The 19,408-nt window shown below is 36.8% G+C and overlaps 2 protein-coding genes across 3 annotated transcripts; one reads left to right on the top strand and one right to left on the bottom strand.

Moving 5' to 3' along the window:
- Positions 1 to 83: 83 nt before the first annotated feature.
- Positions 84 to 15,524, bottom strand: LOC139696223 (G patch domain-containing protein 1 homolog). 2 transcript variants are annotated; one of them, XM_071594893.1, is made up of 12 exons: positions 15,483 to 15,524; positions 15,272 to 15,377; positions 14,972 to 15,192; positions 14,293 to 14,441; positions 11,020 to 11,140; positions 7,574 to 7,840; positions 6,373 to 6,624; positions 5,218 to 5,388; positions 4,258 to 4,423; positions 2,432 to 2,744; positions 1,173 to 1,419; positions 84 to 725 (listed from the first exon to the last, which is right to left on the bottom strand). In XM_071594893.1, exons 2-12 carry the CDS (start codon positions 15,342 to 15,344, stop codon positions 153 to 155), a joined length of 2,553 nt encoding a protein of 850 aa, XP_071450994.1. In that variant the 5' UTR covers positions 15,345 to 15,377; positions 15,483 to 15,524; the 3' UTR covers positions 84 to 152. The 2 variants fall into 2 exon arrangements, with proteins under 2 accessions (XP_071450994.1, XP_071450993.1); XM_071594892.1 differs by lacking the exon at positions 15,483 to 15,524 and having other exon boundaries at positions 15,272 to 15,409.
- Positions 15,525 to 16,566: 1,042 nt separating this feature from the next.
- On the top strand, positions 16,567 to 19,385 carry Socs44A (Suppressor of Cytokine Signaling at 44A). The gene has a single exon (XM_071595607.1). It carries the CDS (start codon positions 16,643 to 16,645, stop codon positions 18,047 to 18,049), a length of 1,407 nt encoding a protein of 468 aa, XP_071451708.1. The 5' UTR covers positions 16,567 to 16,642; the 3' UTR covers positions 18,050 to 19,385.
- Positions 19,386 to 19,408: the final 23 nt, after the last annotated feature.

Genomic DNA, 19,408 nt, shown 5'->3' with positions numbered 1-19,408 from the left:
ATTGCTACTAGCTACATTTGTGAAAAAATCTTCATCAACGAGGGGACAAGACAACAGACACCCAACATGGAAGAAAAATGAAATTATATATTTTAAAACATTAGGCACAATACTTGCACTTTTATATATACAAGCGATGACAGAATTCCACTTCACCTCCTTTTGTGTTTGTGCTTTGATTTATGCTTTTTAGACTTTTTACGATGACTTTTATGGTGTTTACTCTTTTTGGATTTGTGAGAAGATTTCTCAACCCATTCCACTTCATCTGAGCTACTACTGTCACTTGTAACCTTAGGTTTACTAACTGCCTGAATGGTATGTGATACATCCATTTTAAATTTATCTGGGAGTCTAGGCCCATAAGTTCCACTGTCTATGTCTGCATCAATAAGTTTAGTGATGCTGTTGCATTCATCCTTAGGTGGGTTTTCAACTTTTTCTTCATCTTTTTGCAATCTACACCTGTGATTTATTGCATCGAGATCTAGATTTGCAAAAACACCTCGAGGGGGTGAAGTATTTCTATCAACATTCAACTCTGAGGCGATGGGAGTATTCTCTGTTATGGGGGATTTGGTTCTTCCAGAGGTAGCTGCACTCAATGATTCAACCACTCTAATGTCTTGACTTTGAGGGGTCGTTTCTTCTTCTGTCTCTGAATCACTGCTGCTCAGAAATATGGCCTTGAAGAGATCTATTTTATTGGTAGGAAAATCACCATCCTATGGGAAAAAGTAAACAAATGACATAACTACATGGACCTAATATACTCAAGGAAAATGCAATTGAGTTGTTGTGTATTACAATACCTAACAACTCAAGTAGCGGTTACTACATCTTTTAGCCCCTTTAAATAACAGTTTGGCAGACTTGCTAAATTTATATTAGGCAGAAATATTTCCTCACAACTGGGTTTTACAGTAAATATCTTCAGGTTAAAAAGTTAACTCTGAAGGATGTCCAAGATAACATTTATTGATTTTTATTTGCATCTAATATGTGATGTTCATTTATGAAATTTCAACCATTCATTATTACCCATTTACTTTGAATGTACTGCCTAATTTGCAACCCTATGTTAGGATAGTAGAATAAAAAGCATGAACACTGGCAAGAAGTAGCTGACAATCACAAATATTTACCTAGGGTACATGACAATTATTACTCACATTTAAATTATCTGCTTCCTTTGGCTCTTTGTGAGTAGAGCGTTGAATTGAAACTGGAACTTGATGTACATCATCTCCATCTGAATTTGGTTGACCAACTTTTGGAACAGCTCCACTTTCGAATCTAGGTCTTTCATCTGTCTTTTCCGTCCTTTCTTGAGTAGCCACTGCTGAATTATGTGATGATGTTGCCATGAAATCGAACACTGAAAACTTGGTTGATTTTCTTTTCACCTCTGGCTCAGCACTGAAAGGAAAGAATGCCCTAGATGAATTTTTTTTTCAATCAGCAGTCAAAACATTTATTTTGTGCACTAGAATTTACGGAGCACGTCTGAAATAATTTAAAACCATAGTAATTAATAGTGAAAGATCTTTCAGGTAATGGCTATTGCCCTATGTTATGATCACAACATTGAAACACAAATATGATTACTTTCACCGTGAATAATTTTCATTCACTAACAGCTACATACATCTACACTCCTGTCTTGCTTTCTGAGAGTAAGAGATTTCTAAAATACCTAGGAATAAACTTCGAAAGGAGATGATTCTCATACTTCTCTTGGATTTCACTTTGCAAAGTAAAAAGGGAAACTTGAGTTCAGGAGATACCTGAGTAATGCAACATTTTATTAACAATTGTTAAATGCTGTGCTTACCTTAGATTATGACAAGGAAAAATGTACAGAGAAAGTAATGTACTGGCTACATAAGATTTTCAAGGTTTTTAGAGTTGTCTGGACAGTCACTCCAAATGCATATAAAACTTTGTAGAGTGATAGAAAGGTAACATTAGTAAGTTAAGTCACTTAAGTTCCAACAAATCATCGTAACTTCATAAATGGTGTTAATCATTTTCATTTCTAGGAGTGACATTTATCATATCAGTATGAAGAAAACAATATACAATTGGGAATATTCTTTTTTCTGACCCTAAACATTTATGAAAAATTGCCAATATTTTCGCTAGGAACTAGTCCCACTAAAGGTCAGACAAGGATGACATGCCCTATAAAACCAGACCCCAGGAGAGAGAACTGTCAGAAATGTAGGTAACTGATATGTGAGAATTATGAGAACTAGTGCACAACAATTTCAAAGAAGATCTGTTGATGATTAAGTAACAAATGCAAATGATTTCTCGCAGAAAAGCATTACACAAAACCTTTCTTCACTTTCAATTCATTGGTAACCATGTTGCCTCAACATGAGAGAAATCAAGGACAGAAAACTTCAGCAATGATACTTTTTCTTACCTTATACCGGGATCTGGCACATTAAATCTTTTGAAGAGGAGGGAACATGGTGTCCATGTTGTCCTTTCACGAGTCAATCGACCATACATTTTCAATTTTGCTGCCTTTTTCTTTTCTGATTCCTCCTCTTTAGGGAACGTGATGGTAGCATTATTACCATCATCTCCAACATCTGGATGCATTGCAGACACAAAGCGGTCAAACATTAAACCCATCAGTGGTTTATAAAGCTTTGCGGCTTGTTCAAACTCAACCCTTTCTCTGTCCCTCTCCCATTCGGTCATGGAGATTGGTTGAAGCTTCGAGAGTTTAGCTGAAACCAAGTGAAAGAAATACTATGTTAAGAGATGAAATAAAGCCAGTGATTATTCATCAGTAATGTGCTGAATATGATTTTAAATGTTTTATCTGTCTTTCTCAAAGGCTGAGAATGGGAAGAATCGTATCTTTGAATTTTAATATGTTGCATTTGTAAAAGAGCCACTCATGATTTACGTTCATGTGGGCATGTGATATTCAATATACACACATATGCTGTGGATATCATGGTTAAATATTAATATCTTTTTAACTAGAATAAAAAACCTTTTCCACAATTAAGTAAAATGCAAAAACATTTGGAATATTACAATATATAGTGATTAAAAAAGTATATCGGTAAAAAATGTAACTACAGGATAAAAAATGCAATGCTGCTGACCCTAGATTTTGATTATTTGAGTAATATCAAGGAGATACTCATTTCTGACTCACAATAAGGTGATACTAGAAAAACATAAATCCAATGGGGAACAATTTGATATATCACGGAAAAAAATCCACATTTTTCTGCATAAAATTAGCCTCCCTCATCATTTTATTCAAATGCATAGTTGTTTTGAAAGGATTGTACTTCAAATAACCTCTGTTTTCTGACATTATAAGTAGTTAGCACATGAAAAAAATTAACTTTCAGCACTTATCATGATGGTTTAAAGAACTTTGGCAATGTTCAGATTGACTTTGTAGTGCAGTACACGTAACGGTAGCAAAACCACAATTTTTATTCTCTTCGATGGCACCAACATATGATTATCCTGAAAGTTCATGCTAGAGCCTTTAAAACTTCACTGGGTGGTAACTTCTGATTGAACCAGATGCTCCAAAATTTGAAATTATCGGTGATAACTTGTAATATATGTAAGATTTCCTGCACTTTTGGCCAACATTGAGCTCTGGCAAAGCTAGACAAACAGGTGTCATCTCTTCCTAGCAAATGGGGATAAATTGTGAACTCTATGCAAAGAGAAAGAGAGATGGTGTACAACATAAACCTATAAATTTAAATTTTTGAAGCCCTAAGAGTTCAAATTTTCAAAGCCAGAATCATAGTTTTGAAGGAGAACAAGTGATGCTCATCATTATTTCTCTGATAATTTTTATCAACCACATTTCCTCTAAGAGGACAATGAAAGAAACACACACCTACCAAATATAATTTTCTTTTCCCAACAAAATATTAGTCATTCCAATGCTCATTACAGGCACTGTTAAGAGGTATCACATCACAGAGAAAAGCTGCTTGTACCGCCAGTGGGCATGGGTTACCATTGGATTCAAATTCACCAAAATCATTTAACGTATTTACATAATATGAAAGAATTTGCACATTAAAGGATTGCATACTCATATTTGAAGTAACACGAGCAATCCACAGTTAGAAAATCTATTTGATATCAGTAGTCAACAGATGACATATAAACTCGTGAATAGGATTCAATGAAGGCAATTCTGAGTTGATTGCAACAAGAGTTTCCCTCATACAATAAAAAATGAGAGCCCTCTACCTTTTTGATTGCACTTTAACAGACCAAGATACTGTTCATAGCGACGCTGTTTGTCTGGATTTGCTACAAACGGTTTGAATTGCGTTTTATCCTTGGACATGAGAGGCACTTGAGTAGATGGTTCTGCAGTTTCTTCAGATGATTCGTGATCCGAAATAGTTTCCACCTGAAAGAATAATACATTCATTTTTGGTAACCAACAATCTTGGGCAAGCATTTACTAAGGGCTTGGTTGATTGAGTCGTGTGAATTGATACACCATAACATTTTACCAATTATGGACTACTTTGACAGGTATGGTACCTGATTGGGAATTATTAATGGTATTCTACTGCTTACGGTAGGTTTTAGATGCATACAGACTGAGCAGCAATAACAATCTTAGCCTCTCCTTACAAAACACAATGTGTCCGACACTACAGTAAGTCACTCTTCAATTCCTCATACTTCCTTCCTTGTTTAGTTCCATCCAAAATATGCCTATCCCATTTCTTACCTTCCTTATGAGCCTAACATTCTCCCTTCCTATACATATTTTAAAATATCAGTTAATCAATATGCATCCACTGATAACATCTTCTGTATAATGAGCAGTAACATTAAATGATGAGAAAAATACCTGAAACCATATTTATCACAAAAAAATTGTTTCAAATGAAAACGATGTTATGAGCATAAGCTAAATTTAGGATTCAATGAGTAATTTAAAAACTAGTTTTTTAAAATCCAATTTTTAAATAAAATATAATTGAATAAGTTGATTAAAATGTATTTTCCAAAACCCATACCAAACAAGTAATCAGCCTCATGAAAAAACATCTAGGATGATCGCAGGGTAGTTTTTACAGGTTTTGAACTTTCTCCAACAGCAAATAATGCGGTTTCTAAACATCATCCTATCATAACATAAGGCAACTAACTATGCCAACATAAATACAATAGAAATTTGATGGCTCATACCTTGATTTCAGTCTGACCCACAAATTGAGGAATATCAGCCAATTTTGGTGTTCTTGGTGTTTCAGACAATATTATCTCTCTTGCTGCAGCTGTCAAATCATGGCGTCCCAAACCCTTCTTACCATGTGGTTCACTTACTTCCGCTGAAGGTTCAAATCTTGTTTGACGAATCTATTGAAGAAAATGATACCCAAAAGTGTCATTTTAAAATAATATTCCACTCATGATTGAGGCTTTTAACTTAGCAAATGAATTTCATACATAGTACTTCCTCGTGCAGCCACTAGATCTCTCGAAGGCAACACTTGGTTGAATATATTGATCAAAACATTGGATATTTGTCTTACTTAAGCTCAGAAGGTGTATTATCATAAAAACAAAGTGCATACACACTGACTGCATGATAAACATGTCAAAAATAAAAAAAAACATGATAATGACAAGGCAGCAATCCCATGGCTTCCAAAATAACATATAATGTAATAGAACTCAACATTTTAGTAATTTCTTGGTAACTTTTACCACACTTCACCAACAAACTTCATATTGACTCATTCCGTGATTTCGTCAATTTCCATTTTTGACAATGAGTAAAAACAAGGACAACAGATACTAACATAACTGGCACCATACGCCCAGCTTGATGATCTGCCAAGCACAGGCAGCAGTAGTATTTAGGGTAGGCGACCGACTGCTGAGGTCATTTGCACCATAGGGGATGGACAGGAAAGGATAAAGGGTGGAGAGAAACCCAGCGTCGGCATTAGCCCACTCTTTACGAAAGGCACCAAGGGGTCCGCAGCTCAACATCCCATCTGACGGACGGTGTACTCACTCAAAGTGCCCTCCACAAAGCACCTCAAGTAGGGATCGAGATGCCACTGAAAAATATTCAACACCGCCAGGATTTGAACCCGGGCCCTCTATGTGGGAAGCCAGTACGATAGCCACCGCACCCATCCTGATCCCCCAAACACAGGCTTATTGGGTCTCAGGCAACTAGCGCTGCTAGTGGGAGGCGCTATAGTCCACGTCATGGCTGCCAGATTGCACTGGTTTGCGTAATTTTTGAGAAGACTACGTACAAATATTTGTGAGGCAGTATTAAAATAAGGGTAAAAAAATGCTAATAAAACTTGAGTATTATTTACCTACCTTATGAAAAGGTTTGAAGTCTGGTGGGAGCTTTGGGGGTGGAAAATGCTGGATACATTGTTTTGTCTTTGCCAGTACGAAACCTTCAAGGGGACTGCCCGCATAATTTGCATCAATTCCTTGACTCCAACGTGTGCTCTTCACTTGACTCTTCTTTTCATGTTTTTCCTCAAGAGAAAAATCATAATGTGACATATCTTCTGTGGAATATATGTCCTCATCCTCTTCCTCAAATGCTCCTACACCAAAGGCCTGTGACAGGTAAATAATGAGGCTTGTATTAATTTATGCACTAAAATAAATCAGCTGAATTGAAATTGAACCGAAAGGAACTGCATTTCAACCATATGTCTGTAGAGAAATACATATTTTCAAAATGCAAAGCTGAATTATTGCCAAAAATCACCCTAACCCCCATGAAAACCTAAAATAACACCCATACTGCTTATGATTTCTGGGCTATATTTACTATTAGTTCTGTGATTTACAAATAATAAATGACCCATCTCCATAAATAGATTATATCCAGAGGATATAAAAAAGCTGTGGATGGTACACATTGAATAATTCATTAGTAATACAACTAGTCCAATATTGTACATTTACTTTTTCAATAACATCTATTAAAGTTAACTTTCTTTATAATACTAGTACTCTCATTCATTTTCATTTCTCTTGGAAAAATGAAGAAATCTCTGCATGCATATTTATGTAGACCTCCATGAATGTTGCATCATTTTGCAAAGCCAACATAGAGCTTACAGCTGGTTGGAAAACGTATTTGATGATTATAAAAATAACAAAAAGACATGTATTGACTTCAAGCCATAAATGACATGAAGTAATTTCTGCATGACCAATAATCACTATAAATAATATTTAATTATTCCTGTCAAATCCCTCTCCACCCTCCTGAAAAACTACTCCATCTACCAATAATTATTAAAGCTCAAATTCCTATAATAGGAAGCATCTACCATGTATTTTGCTTTTATCAGGAGGAAGAATTCATTTATTTTTGACAGAGTATTCTGTGGCATTAAGCATTTGTTACAAAGCATTATGAGGTCACCAGAAACTTGCACTTTAAATCCTGGTATGGATATCATAAAACATGCCTGCAAAGAATTAGGCAGAATTAGGCTCAGTTAGGTACATATACACTTTGAATTGTTGGATATAAAATGACTGCTGGACTTACCTGGCCAGAAATTGAAATTTTATTCTTGTTGTCAATTATATTCAGAATGGATTTTTCCTGAGGTATTGATTTTCCACCATACAAAATAGGCCTTCGATCAAGACCTGAATACCCAATTCCAAAGAGATCATTTTTAGGCATACATTTAAAGGGTGCTATGTCATCAGGGGCATACAGGATTTCTTCATCATCCTCATCCTCTTCAGTGGAACTGTCAGGCTTTTTGTTCTCTGAGTGAAACTCCTCAGGTAATGAACAACCATAAACCTGAATAAAACATAAATTATTATAAAACATACTGTCTATGATTATTTTAAGCATGTACTAACAAACATTGATGAAATGTATTCGACGGAGAGATATGAATGTTAAAAATTAAACAGAACCACTTCTAAAGACCCACTGTAAGTATGGTTTTACCACATAATCTACTATAAATCCTTGTCTCTCCCTTATGCTTTTCCCACAAAAAAGAAAATTTCTCATTTCAAGTAAATTTATTTTATGAAGAATTTTCTTAATATATTGGCACCAAGGAAGTTAATGTACAAAAAAATTCCATGAATACCCATCAGTAAAATCCATGATTAGCATTAAACTACCGTATTTTCCCATCGATAATGCGCACCTTATGTATAACGAACACCCAGAATTTTGTAGTTTTCATGAATTTGTATAGATACCGCGCACCTAGGGCTTCATAGTTATCTTGAAGGTGTATTGATGCCATGCATCTGTATATACATGAGCATATGTATAAAATGGAATGCGATTAGAAACGCATGCTTCCAGATTAATTTATTTTTGCGAGACTCTTCTTTAAATTATTGTGTACACAGGTAGGTAAATGTTTGAATTTTTTCAATTTTCATTACATAATGCACATCGTCATTTTGTTCATCATCTGAACATTTTTGCAGAGATAAAACGCCCTTTATCAATGGGAAAATACGGTGATTCCATAATTGGTTAAATTAATGCTAAATGTATTGAAAAAAGGAAAGTTGATTTGAGATATTTTACTGCTGAGGTAATGCCCGCTATTCATGCACACAGACAAAAGGCTGAAGTCACATGACATGATTCACCTCAAGTATTTTTTAATACCTGAAATCAGAATGACAAAAAGAAAACAATAAGGAGTACTCACAAGTCTTAGAGTCATTATGCTGTGCCACATGTCAACAAGTGACATACATTTCTCAGGGCAATGGCTCATTAATCTAAATTGGTGTTTAATAACATCCCCATAATATTATGCATTACAGATTTCATTTGTTTTCTTGTCATGGCAATTTTTCACCCAAAAAGTATCATGCAATCACAATGAATTCCTTGTTTATTGTCACGATTTATTACCTATCTGTATGCACACATATGTAGCAGTAGTTTTATGGGAGGCAACCAACAACTAATGACATTTGCGCCATTAGGGATGGATGGGAAAGGAAGGGTGGAGAGAAAACCAGCCTCGGCATTAGTCTACTCTTGTCAAAAGACACATTAAGGTTGCAGTGAATTTCAATGCAGTAAATCTTCAATATTCTGAAGTTTGTGTTCGAGTTAACTCTCATGAATAGAAATTTTAGATATGAGGGGCTTAACATTCTTCAAAATAAATTCAACCCACTTAATGCATTGTCTTTCCTTCACTTGGGTTAGAATGATGATTGCTCCTAGTAAGGTCACCCATGTTGTATGGTAGGCATGTGAGCTTAAGGGTATGAGCAATATGAAAGGAATCCTAGCAGCGCTTTCTCCTAATTGTAATGGAGGCAAAGTTGTAAGATCCCAGGACGGAGGCCAATTAAGTGATTGTATGGAGTTTAAAAGTATAATTGATGAAGATAATGGGAAACTACCTCATTTACTTTCCCATTAAAATACATAATATGGATGGGGACAAACAGATAATAAATCCTTGAAACTATGGGAATCAGCTCCTTGGGGTGGGTGTTATGCTCAGGAGCAGGGAAGGCAAGTATTTATCAGTTTTCATCACACAAAACCTATGAATAAGAGTCAAGAGCAGTGGAGAAGAGGACTCAGAAGAGGAAGGCCACTATTGGAATAGGGATACAAAATATAAGGCCAATGATGACAACCTGAATATCAGAATTTATCAAGAGAAACGGAAAAAGTAAATATTAAATGCATTCACCAAAGGTAGTGCTTATAATTATCAATAGAAGTTTACAAATAGTACATCAACTCCCTAGGTGAAGGTCAGTTCGGGTTCCAAACAAAGAAATGAATCAATGATGTGATAGCAGTGCTCAGAACATTAGTAAAAAGGAACATATAACACAATCATGATGTATCTTATTATTATCTGTGTGTTTTATGGATTGTGAGAGAGCAATAATGGGAAAACTTGATAGAAATATTACAGATGGGCAAATTATTCCAAAGCAGCACATGAATCAGACAGCACAAGCATAAAGATCAGGGGATGGACAGGGGAATAAAGGTTGCTCATTATTACCTGTACTTTTCAACATTCATGCTGAGGAAATGCTAAGGGTTGTATGGTAGGGGCATGAGCTGGGAATGAAAGTCGCTGACTAGGATTAACTCGGGTTTGCAGATGATCAAGCAATAATTAGTCGGACCACCAAAGGAGTGTAGCTATTGTTGGGTGCATAAGTGGAGAAATGCAAGAATGTTGGATTAACAACAAGAAATTGAAAGTACATTGTGAGGTTCTTAAGCAATAGTAGAGCTAGATTAAACACTAAAGTTTAAGGGAATAATTAGAGTGAGTGAAGTACAGGTTGCGGCACTTAAATCCAGACAAATTTCACTTTGAATTTCCCATCATATCGTAGTTCTACTGAAGGTACTGATTGGCATTCTTGAAAGCTACAGGCATCTAGTAAACAGTCATAACCTCAAAATGGCCGAGATGTTACGTACAAGGGCAGAATACAATTGAAGTAATATCGAAAGTGTTCGTGCTGGGCGTTATATTTCGAAATAGTTCGATTCTTTGGGAACCCCAGATCAACTGTGTACGACACTGTGGCTAAGTATAATGCTTCGGAGAAGTCTGGCGAAGGTTTCATTAACCCAGCGAGGAGACCTCATACGAGGAAACGTGTGTTTGCCTGGATTATGCCGCACCCTGTAGTTCAATGCTTAAGGGCAGGAATTTAGGGGAAAAAGGGGTGGGAACATTAGAAAAAGAATAGGATTGGAGAAAGAATCATCACTTAGAAGGAAGAGAAACAAGTCCACATATAATCCACCATTATATATTTTTTTAAATGATTGCGAAGATGATTACCTTAGATGAATGCTAAAATCTAGGAGATTTTTAAGGTGAAATGTTTGAATTTTCACAAGCATGGAATATTTGTATTTGTGAAGATTTGATAGAATTCTTATCTAGTGGAGTTTACGTTTTAACAAAAACAACTAAGCAAGAATTCTGCCTCAATGCATACCTTATTTTCCTTTTTTTGCTGACTCTTAGAGTTCTTTTTTTCTAATTTTGTAAGACGTGGCCCAACACCTTGACCAGGTTTCCACCCCATTTTTTTCAACAGGCGAACTCCAACCGTGTCCCTATCATGGGAAAATGTTCACTGATATTTATTAAAATCTAGAATCCACAAGTTATTATCATGCAAAAAATGAACACAATAACCTGGAATCGGTTATTAATTATGGGATGAAATTAAGTTTCATGGAATATATAGCTCATTGATTCATTTTAATTAATTAGGCTGATTAATTCAAGTAGAGGGCACACCATACGAAAACACTAGATATTGCACAGGACACTAAGGTTTAATTTTATCATCAAACAAATCATTGAAACACAAAATATATTCGAAAAGAGACCTGGTGAAATGATTAGCAAATAAACTACTGAATCAAAATTATTCCCACATGTAACACTTGGTAACCAACACAAAGCCGAATTTATACTAACCAGTGCTGACTTCTGGAATAGCAACATTTGTGTGTTTACAAACTTAATGCAATATACATTCTCATCTTCTAACTGCTCAAAGGCATTATAAATAATTTCTAAACATTTTCTACAATAACAGAGTCCTCCATCTCATGTGACAATTTATGTAGTTCTCACATTAGCACACAATGAGGAAATTATGACTAACATATACTGCATGGTAATGAAAGTGAAAAATAGGTTTATTACAAATAGGGGTTTATTAAAAATTTTTATTATAAGTCCTATGTCTATTCAGGCACACTTTCCACTATCATCTCTTTGAAACAATTAAAGCCATTTTTGAGGCATACATTAGATCTATTGGCAGACCATTATTAGAGCATCTTAATATTCTTCCTCTTCCTTGTGGGTGTGTATGTATACATATATATGGATGTCTGTGTGTGCGTATATATAAATAAATATATATATTTATATCTATATATATGTGTGTGTATGTATGTATGTTTGTATACATATACATATTATATAATATTGGGTCGCGGTAGTCCAGGGGGTAGAGCGTTGGACTACTGACCGGAGGGTCCCGGGTTCGATTCCCGGGCAAGGCACTCTGGGCACCTGCAGCTCCACCCAAGCTATGTGATTTTTCAGGTACCAGGTCTTCCTGGGAAACCATAATCGACACAGGGAAAGGAACTGGCCCCCATACCCTGATGTGTGAATTTCACACGCTGTCGGGCTTAGTACTGGGTGAACTCTGCCATCATCTACCAAACGTACCTTCGGGTTGATTACTGTGTTTATGGTTTTTTTTATATATATAATATATATAAAAACACAGATGTAGATTTTAAACCATAGAGTCACAAAGAAAGGACACTTGCAATATGTTGTTTTGACGTTTCGACTGCTTGGCCGTTGTCTTCAGGATGGTGTTCTCGGGGAAGAGCGGAGAGGACATGTGCGGGGGAGGGGTGAGGGAAGGAGAGTTAAGGGACGAATAGGAAATTAACAAGGGGTGGGAAGGGATATGCAGGCAGCCATATGATGCATTCAGTGGGCTTGGTTCAGCCTGGGTGGTTTAAATGACTGGGCCACCCAAATATGCACCATCTCGCGGGTTCTCACCTCTATTATACTAGCAGATTTGGGAAGGATTTCAATCACCGAAACGGTGAAGCAGTCATCAAAAGATTGATTGTCAGAAGCAGTGTGAGTAAGGATGGGATAATTAAGGAAGGTGAGGGAGATTTGGTGGAATATCAGTGGTTATTCATGCGAAGGGAAAGTGCAGTTGTGCATTCGCCCACATAGAAGGCAGGGCAGAAGTTACAGGAGAGGTGATATAAAATATTTTTTGAGGTACAGGTGGCGACCGGTTGGGAATTGGTACTAAGTAAGGGGGAGGGTCTTAGAAGATGACAACATTTGCGGTGTGGATGGTTGCATGGTACGGACAGGGGCAGGGGAGAGACGGGGGTGCTCGCAGTTGGTTTTGTTGACTTGAAGATGTCTCGCAAGTTCGATGGGCGTTTAAACGAAACAGAGGGACAATGTGGGAATAAAAGTGATGTTGATTGAGTGTAAATAATAATTGGGAAGAGGTCACGGATTAAATGTTTAATTTTGCGTGTTCCGGTGAAGAAAGTGGTCATAAGATAAGAGTGGTGATATACGCGTGTGTAAATAGATATATATATATATATATACACACACACACACATAGGGCCTCGATATGCTGCTGCTGGTCCCGGGTAACCTCGACTGTGGCTGTTTTACGACTGCCTACAAGCCGTGTCTTCCGTCTAATATGCACGCCAAGCCAATACGGCCGGCACACACATTAGTGGGAAGGTACGGCCCAAGAGGGCTCGTCAGCTGGATTTTCAGTCGAGCCTGCCTAGGACCAGGTCACATGTTGTGACTGTAACTTTTAAATACTCTTTAAAATATATTTCCACCAATACAGAGTAAGATCTAAACATGATTCCATTTCCCTTTCTTAGGGTGTGAAGGGCAGCCATGTTGCCTACAAACATATTTATAACAATGTTCATCAAATTATGATCATTACATATAATTAAACCTACCTCCACTGGTAAAATACCAATAATAATAATCCCTTGATCCTTATGGTCATCGCAAAATGATACGGCAATACATACTTCAATTCCCTCACCAGCAAGCCAACATTAAAGCTTGGGAATAACAGATATGAACATAGAAAATATGCCACAATGATTATGCACCAGTCCTTAAAATATGATCTCAAGGCAATTGACCCACCTCTCTTTGAATCTCTAAGCTCGGGCATTTAATTAGGATAGTGAAATATCCACTCTTCTGAATACAAAACATGCCCAGAAATTTGAAAGGACAAAAGGAAATGGGCTTTCCTTCACTAGAAACATTAAACTGGTAAAGGAAGACAATTCAACTCATGCTAGCGGCAACTCTGAAAATTAAGCATGTATTATGCATGATGAACAAGAAGATTAAAAAATTTCTCATGCGAAAACATGGGTGGGCCTTTTACTGGGTGTATAATTGCATATTATGACCAGGAAATTACAGTAAGCATTCTTAGTTTCCCACACTTCTAATCTGGAAATTTAGAAAAGGAATGCACTGATGACATACATTTTGCTACTTTTGCCATGATTCATTTGAATAGAGGCAGTCCCTGATCTACTACCATAGTTGTGCTACCACTGTTGTGCCTAAGGTTAATGTATGTAAATAGAATCATAACAAGTAGTGGAAATCTGTTGTCTATACAGACAAAAGTAAATACCTTACTGGTTGAAGAAGAGAATGAAGCACCGGCTCCCCAGGGATTGGACCATCTAAATTCCTACTTCTACCTCTTTTTTTGACCTGTTGATCCCTGTAGTCACTTGTAGCTTTGATCACTTTGGGTGCAATTCCAAATTCATCCATATCCTGAAAAGAAAAAGCAAATTCAGTTTTTTAAGATTCAATATCTTTTTACTTCACGAGTGTTAATATTAATAAAAAACCAAATTGTCTAACTAGCATCAGCTAGTAAGCTAGTAGCTGGGGAGAATTTGATAATCTTTAACGAGAATCAATCTTTTGACCATTTAATAAATAATTATCAACCGAAATACTTAAATTTCAACTTTAGAGATCTAATCTTTTAAGCTGCAAAGACTTATGCAGTAAAATTTCGTGTATGAGCAGTGGTCGCCCTTTGTGGGAGTGTGAAGTGCTGAGAGACACACTTCTATAAAACAATAAAGGTAACTTAAAAATAAATTTTTAAAATGAGCAATTGATAATCGAGAGAAATAGTACTGTTACAATGGTGTTGATCTTCTTAAAATGAATGTTCAATTTAAATTTAAATTCATAAAACGTTCCAAAGAAATCTTTATATGTAAAATAGCACTCCATAAATCCTATGGTACAGTTTTCAAGGACTGCATTCACTGCAAAGACATTGGACGAACCTCTTCGTCCATAAAATCTTCTGGCTTTTGCGTAAAACCTTCTCCTCTTTCAGACCGGGAGGACTTGAATGAAGAAGGTTTCCATCCTTCCAAAGTCCCCACTGAATTAAAAAATCCTGCAGAAAAGCCACCAGTAAAGGCTCCATGAAATCTTCTCCGGCCTTGCTTATCCACAGCAACTTGCTCCTCCAAAGTGAATGGCTTTTTTCTCGGTACTTCATCTAGATAGGAGAATATTAGTATTACTAGCAGTACTTTAACCATTTCAATTTGACATATTTTTTCATTTCTTAAAACCACCTTCTTCAATAGGTTCCAACGGAGTGCCATAAAAAATGCAGTTGTCATCGTCTTCTTCATCCGAATCCATCATCAATATGGTAAATAAAACTACCTAGCAAAACATCTATGAAAACGGGGCAATTTACGGTCGGAATAGGCACCTTAAAAACATTCAATATCACACTTCTTTTATTGGTATATTTCAAAGTTGTGTCGCAATTGGCGCTACCTTTCAAAGTAGGGCGGGGTGGGGGTGTTTTCATCGTAGCCTATACAAGGGTATCCAAGTGGTGAAGTCTTTTTTTCTGAAATTAGTTACTTTTTCTGCCGCATCGAATGCTCGCTCCATATAGCACAGTCTGCTAACCTAGATTTAAAAAATAAAGAGTTAAAGCGTGGAGGAATAACTACTCTTCTACGGTTGAAGGTCTTAACCAGAGAGAGGGAAATTCTAGCTAAAGCCGATTACTACTTGTAGCCTGGTACAGTCTACTATGGACTTCGTAATTAATTAGTAAGCTATGGGCCACATGCTACGTCTACATGTAGTGTGTGGCCCATAGCTTACTAATTAATTTGTCTTTGATCCTACTAGCCAGATCCTAAATAGTGTAAGGTAACTTAGATTAACTTATTCGAACGTAGAATATCACCATAAATATGCAATTTTCGGATAATATATCTCTCGGCCGAATCAAGGCAATCGGTAAAATAATTTGTTTTTATCCACTGATTGATTAGCATAGACATTCAAAGGTGAACGTTTAAGTGTGAAAAGAAGAATCAGTATTTGTATTTCCCAAAGCAGCCAGGTTCTGATTGACTTTAAGTTTAGTCAAAATCTAAAGTCAGTGCCACGGTAATAAGCTTCAGCTCAACTTGGATCGTCAGCAGTAAACACCGACATCCTAATTAAAACGTAAATTTCGTTATAATGCCGCATCATACACATTCACTTCCAATAATATGCTCTCCAGATGTGATTAAAAATAAATACCCTAATAATTTGAGGGAGGTACCTCCTTTTCTGTGCCCAACCTTCGTTGATTGGACCTCTTCCAGACAGCTGCCCTACCGGGAATGTCTCCCTATAGACAATTATTTATCATTTACTCATCTTCATTGAAAACAAAACCATTGAAAATTCTCTCACAGAAGAAAATAGGTTCTGTTATATCGACGAGATGCTCCAAAGCGCCTCTGCAGGCGAAATATGGCGGTATATGATTGCGTGGAGGTATCTTCTGACTCAGTTCGCAATATCGAAACTTGTTTGTGTGTCTTGTATCCAGTATGAAATAACATCGGCTACGTTTTCCTGAGTGGCCTTGTTTGATAATAATAGTGCATCTGAACAGGAAGGCATCGGCTGTCTTCATTGTTCGCGAAATGGCTGTAAATTCAGAAAACCCAGCAGAATCAAAAAGAATGTTCTTAAGCTATTTGAAGGATGCATTAGCGCGACGAAACGCTAGACAGAGAGCTCAAGTGTGCTGTTGTGAAATCTTAGAAAATGCAAATGGCGGACTACCATCAGACACGAAGAATGTGTGTTCCGGCAGGACGGAATTGTCAGCTGACGAAAGTGATATTTGCAAGTGCTCCGGTATTACAATGAGTGAAGAAAGATCGAAATGTAAACCGAGTATTCTAAAATCTCTGAAGAAAAGGTTTCAGTTAAATGGCAACAGCAGTAACGACTCGCACAAGATAAAGTGTAAATCCAAGCAAAAGATAAAGCCAAGGGAGTCTCTCAACGCTTCTTACTCGAACTCAGTTAGGGAGGAAGCATCGAATGAAGGCTTTACTGCTGCAGACCAAAGGAAAGGAGGACCAAGACTTCTGTGTAATTTGCCATCAGTTCACTTGTTGAGGTCTGATGAAAAACTTGACAATAACTCTTGGGTTCCCTCTCATGGTGTTACCCAAATTTCGCATGAAGGTATTGTTCATTTTTCTCCCAGTGTCCCGGATTTAGTACAAAACCCATATAACTACAGTAGTGGGTCTTTGCCTATTGTATCCCGTTATGCCTGTACAAGTGTACACACTGGTCAATTCAATAGTACCAATGAAACTCATGCTAACTTACGTAATTTAGAGAGTCATTGCACTGTCGTTGGCAACAATGACACCGAAAATGACTCTCGGGAGTCGAGTGATGGTGATTACAACGAAATCTTTCTGGAGCATATAGAAAATTGTCATCCTGCGTGCCGTTCCTCTGGGCTTGCGTCTGATGGAGGCAAAGATCATGCCGTGCCCTCCAGCCCAACTCCCAGTGTGTCGAAATCGAAAGGCCTTGCAAGTGAACTTGGCAAATTATCTAAACATGGGTGGTACTGGGGACCAATTTCGAGAGAAGAAACTGAGGAAAAACTAACGGATCAACCAGATGGCGCCTTTCTTGTTAGAGATTCGTCTGCCGATAGGTATCTTTTAACTCTCAGCTTTAGAAGCTCGGGGAAAACTCTTCATACTAGAATAGAGCACTCGTATGGACTCTTTAGTTTTTACTCGGACTCAGAACAGGAGGGCTCGACTAGCGTTGTAGAGCTAATCGAGCACTCAATGAATTATTCCCAAATGGGCGTTTTTTGTTATTCTAGACCTCGCTCTCCTGGATATCCATCTTTCCCTGTTCGCCTTACAAAGCCGATTTCCCGTTTCACTCAAGTTCGATCGTTACAATATCTGTGTCGGTTTGTGATTCGACAATACACACGTGTGGACAATATTCAGAAATTGCCATTGCCCACAAGGCTCAAAGGATACATTCAAGAGGGCCATTACTGATGGAACTGAATGATGGGAGTTACAAGACATCGTTAGTGAGATTTGATGGTTGACTGGTTAAAATTAAAAACCTTTCCGTTTGCTTACCAAGGTGGTTCTCATTTATCTGGATATTATAAAAAGGTCTCAAGTTCCTTTTCTAGTCTGAATATATACAATATTGTATTTTAAGCTAGCCGCTTGAAAGTTGTACAGCATGTAATCGTGACGGCTGCACATATGAGGTCACAATGCCGTCATGTTACGAGGAGAACCCACATGCTAAGGTTTTAAAAAACAGCAGGTAATGAGGTGCTAACTTTATTGTGGTGGCATTGAATGTGGTTTTTTGTTTTCTCACCAATACAGTGTTTTTTATATACCTACGTCATATTTTAATTTCTTTTGTTGCCATATGTAAATGCGGTGGAATAGTTCGGATATATCGAGTGCATCGTCACCCAGTTTGTGCATTTATTAAACTGTGTTATTGCGGAAAAAACTTGCAATATAATAACCTTGGTCAACGTATAACTAGGATCTGATAATAATGTGATTTATGTTCCTGTTACTTATACAGATGGCTTTAATGCCTGCCTGACAAGAATATTTAACCCCTTAACTTCTTTCCTGAATGGGTTTTGCTGTATTTAGTTTTCTAATAAGTATTCTTCAATGCAGTTACCAACTTTTCATGTTGGTTTCCAAAATGCTTGTTTTCGTTTATACTTAAAATATGCTATCCACAATTTTATCGAGTTTCAGTGCCAGTGTTAACAATACTAGTTTTGCGATTACTTATTGGTAAAGAAGGGAAAGTATCATTTATTTTTTGATTTGGGGTTATTGTGAAAGTGAATGAAACTATTTGATCTTCCTTTATCAGTCATTTAAGTATGTATTTAAGAATATATTTGATTTTATTATAGCTAAGTACACATACTTTTTATGAAATCTGTGATTGAGGCATTACATTAAAGACCTACTGATGTTTACGCATCGCGTGTTGGTAACAGGTGGTTTTAAGTAAAGTATGACTATACTTGTGTGCTCATTTATAAAGCTGTTGTTAATCTAAGCTCTGGGTGCTTAGCGGAAGGTGTCTCACTGTTACCTATTTAGTTATTTTACCCCAAGGGAAATTTCCTATTCTCTGTTGAGTGCTGAATATTATTGTCGGAGTAAAATTGTTTTTGGCCAATTTTACATGTTAACTTGTTGAAAGATTTTTTTTTATGTACAGAAATTATATTATTGATGCAATTGTAAGCATTTGATTGAAGGCATCCCATTGGATGGCGTCATCAAGTATTGCATAAAGAAGGCTTTTTGCAGCTTTGTATTGATATTGTTATGAATATAAACTTGTTTTGAAAAGAC

Source organism: Hetaerina americana, unplaced genomic scaffold (genome assembly GCF_022747635.1).
Source record: "Hetaerina americana unplaced genomic scaffold, ioHetAmer1.1.p SCAF_7, whole genome shotgun sequence".
Lineage (NCBI taxonomy): Eukaryota > Metazoa > Arthropoda > Insecta > Odonata > Calopterygidae > Hetaerina > Hetaerina americana.
Note: the sequence above shows the minus strand (reverse complement) of the source record. Positions and strands in the feature narration are given on the sequence as shown.

Coding starts and splice junctions, on each gene's coding strand:
- LOC139696223 (XM_071594893.1), bottom strand. CDS start 15,344: ATGATGGATTCGGATGAAGAAGACGATGACAACTGCATTTTTTATGGC. Junction 14,442..14,971: donor AAGATTTTATGGACGAAGAG/GTTCGTCCAATG, acceptor TTTTCTTTTCAG/GATATGGATGAATTTGGAAT. Junction 4,424..5,217: donor TGGGTCAGACTGAAATCAAG/GTATGAGCCATC, acceptor TTATTCTTTCAG/GTGGAAACTATTTCGGATCA.
- Socs44A (XM_071595607.1), top strand. CDS start 16,643: ATGGCTGTAAATTCAGAAAACCCAGCAGAATCAAAAAGAATGTTCTTA.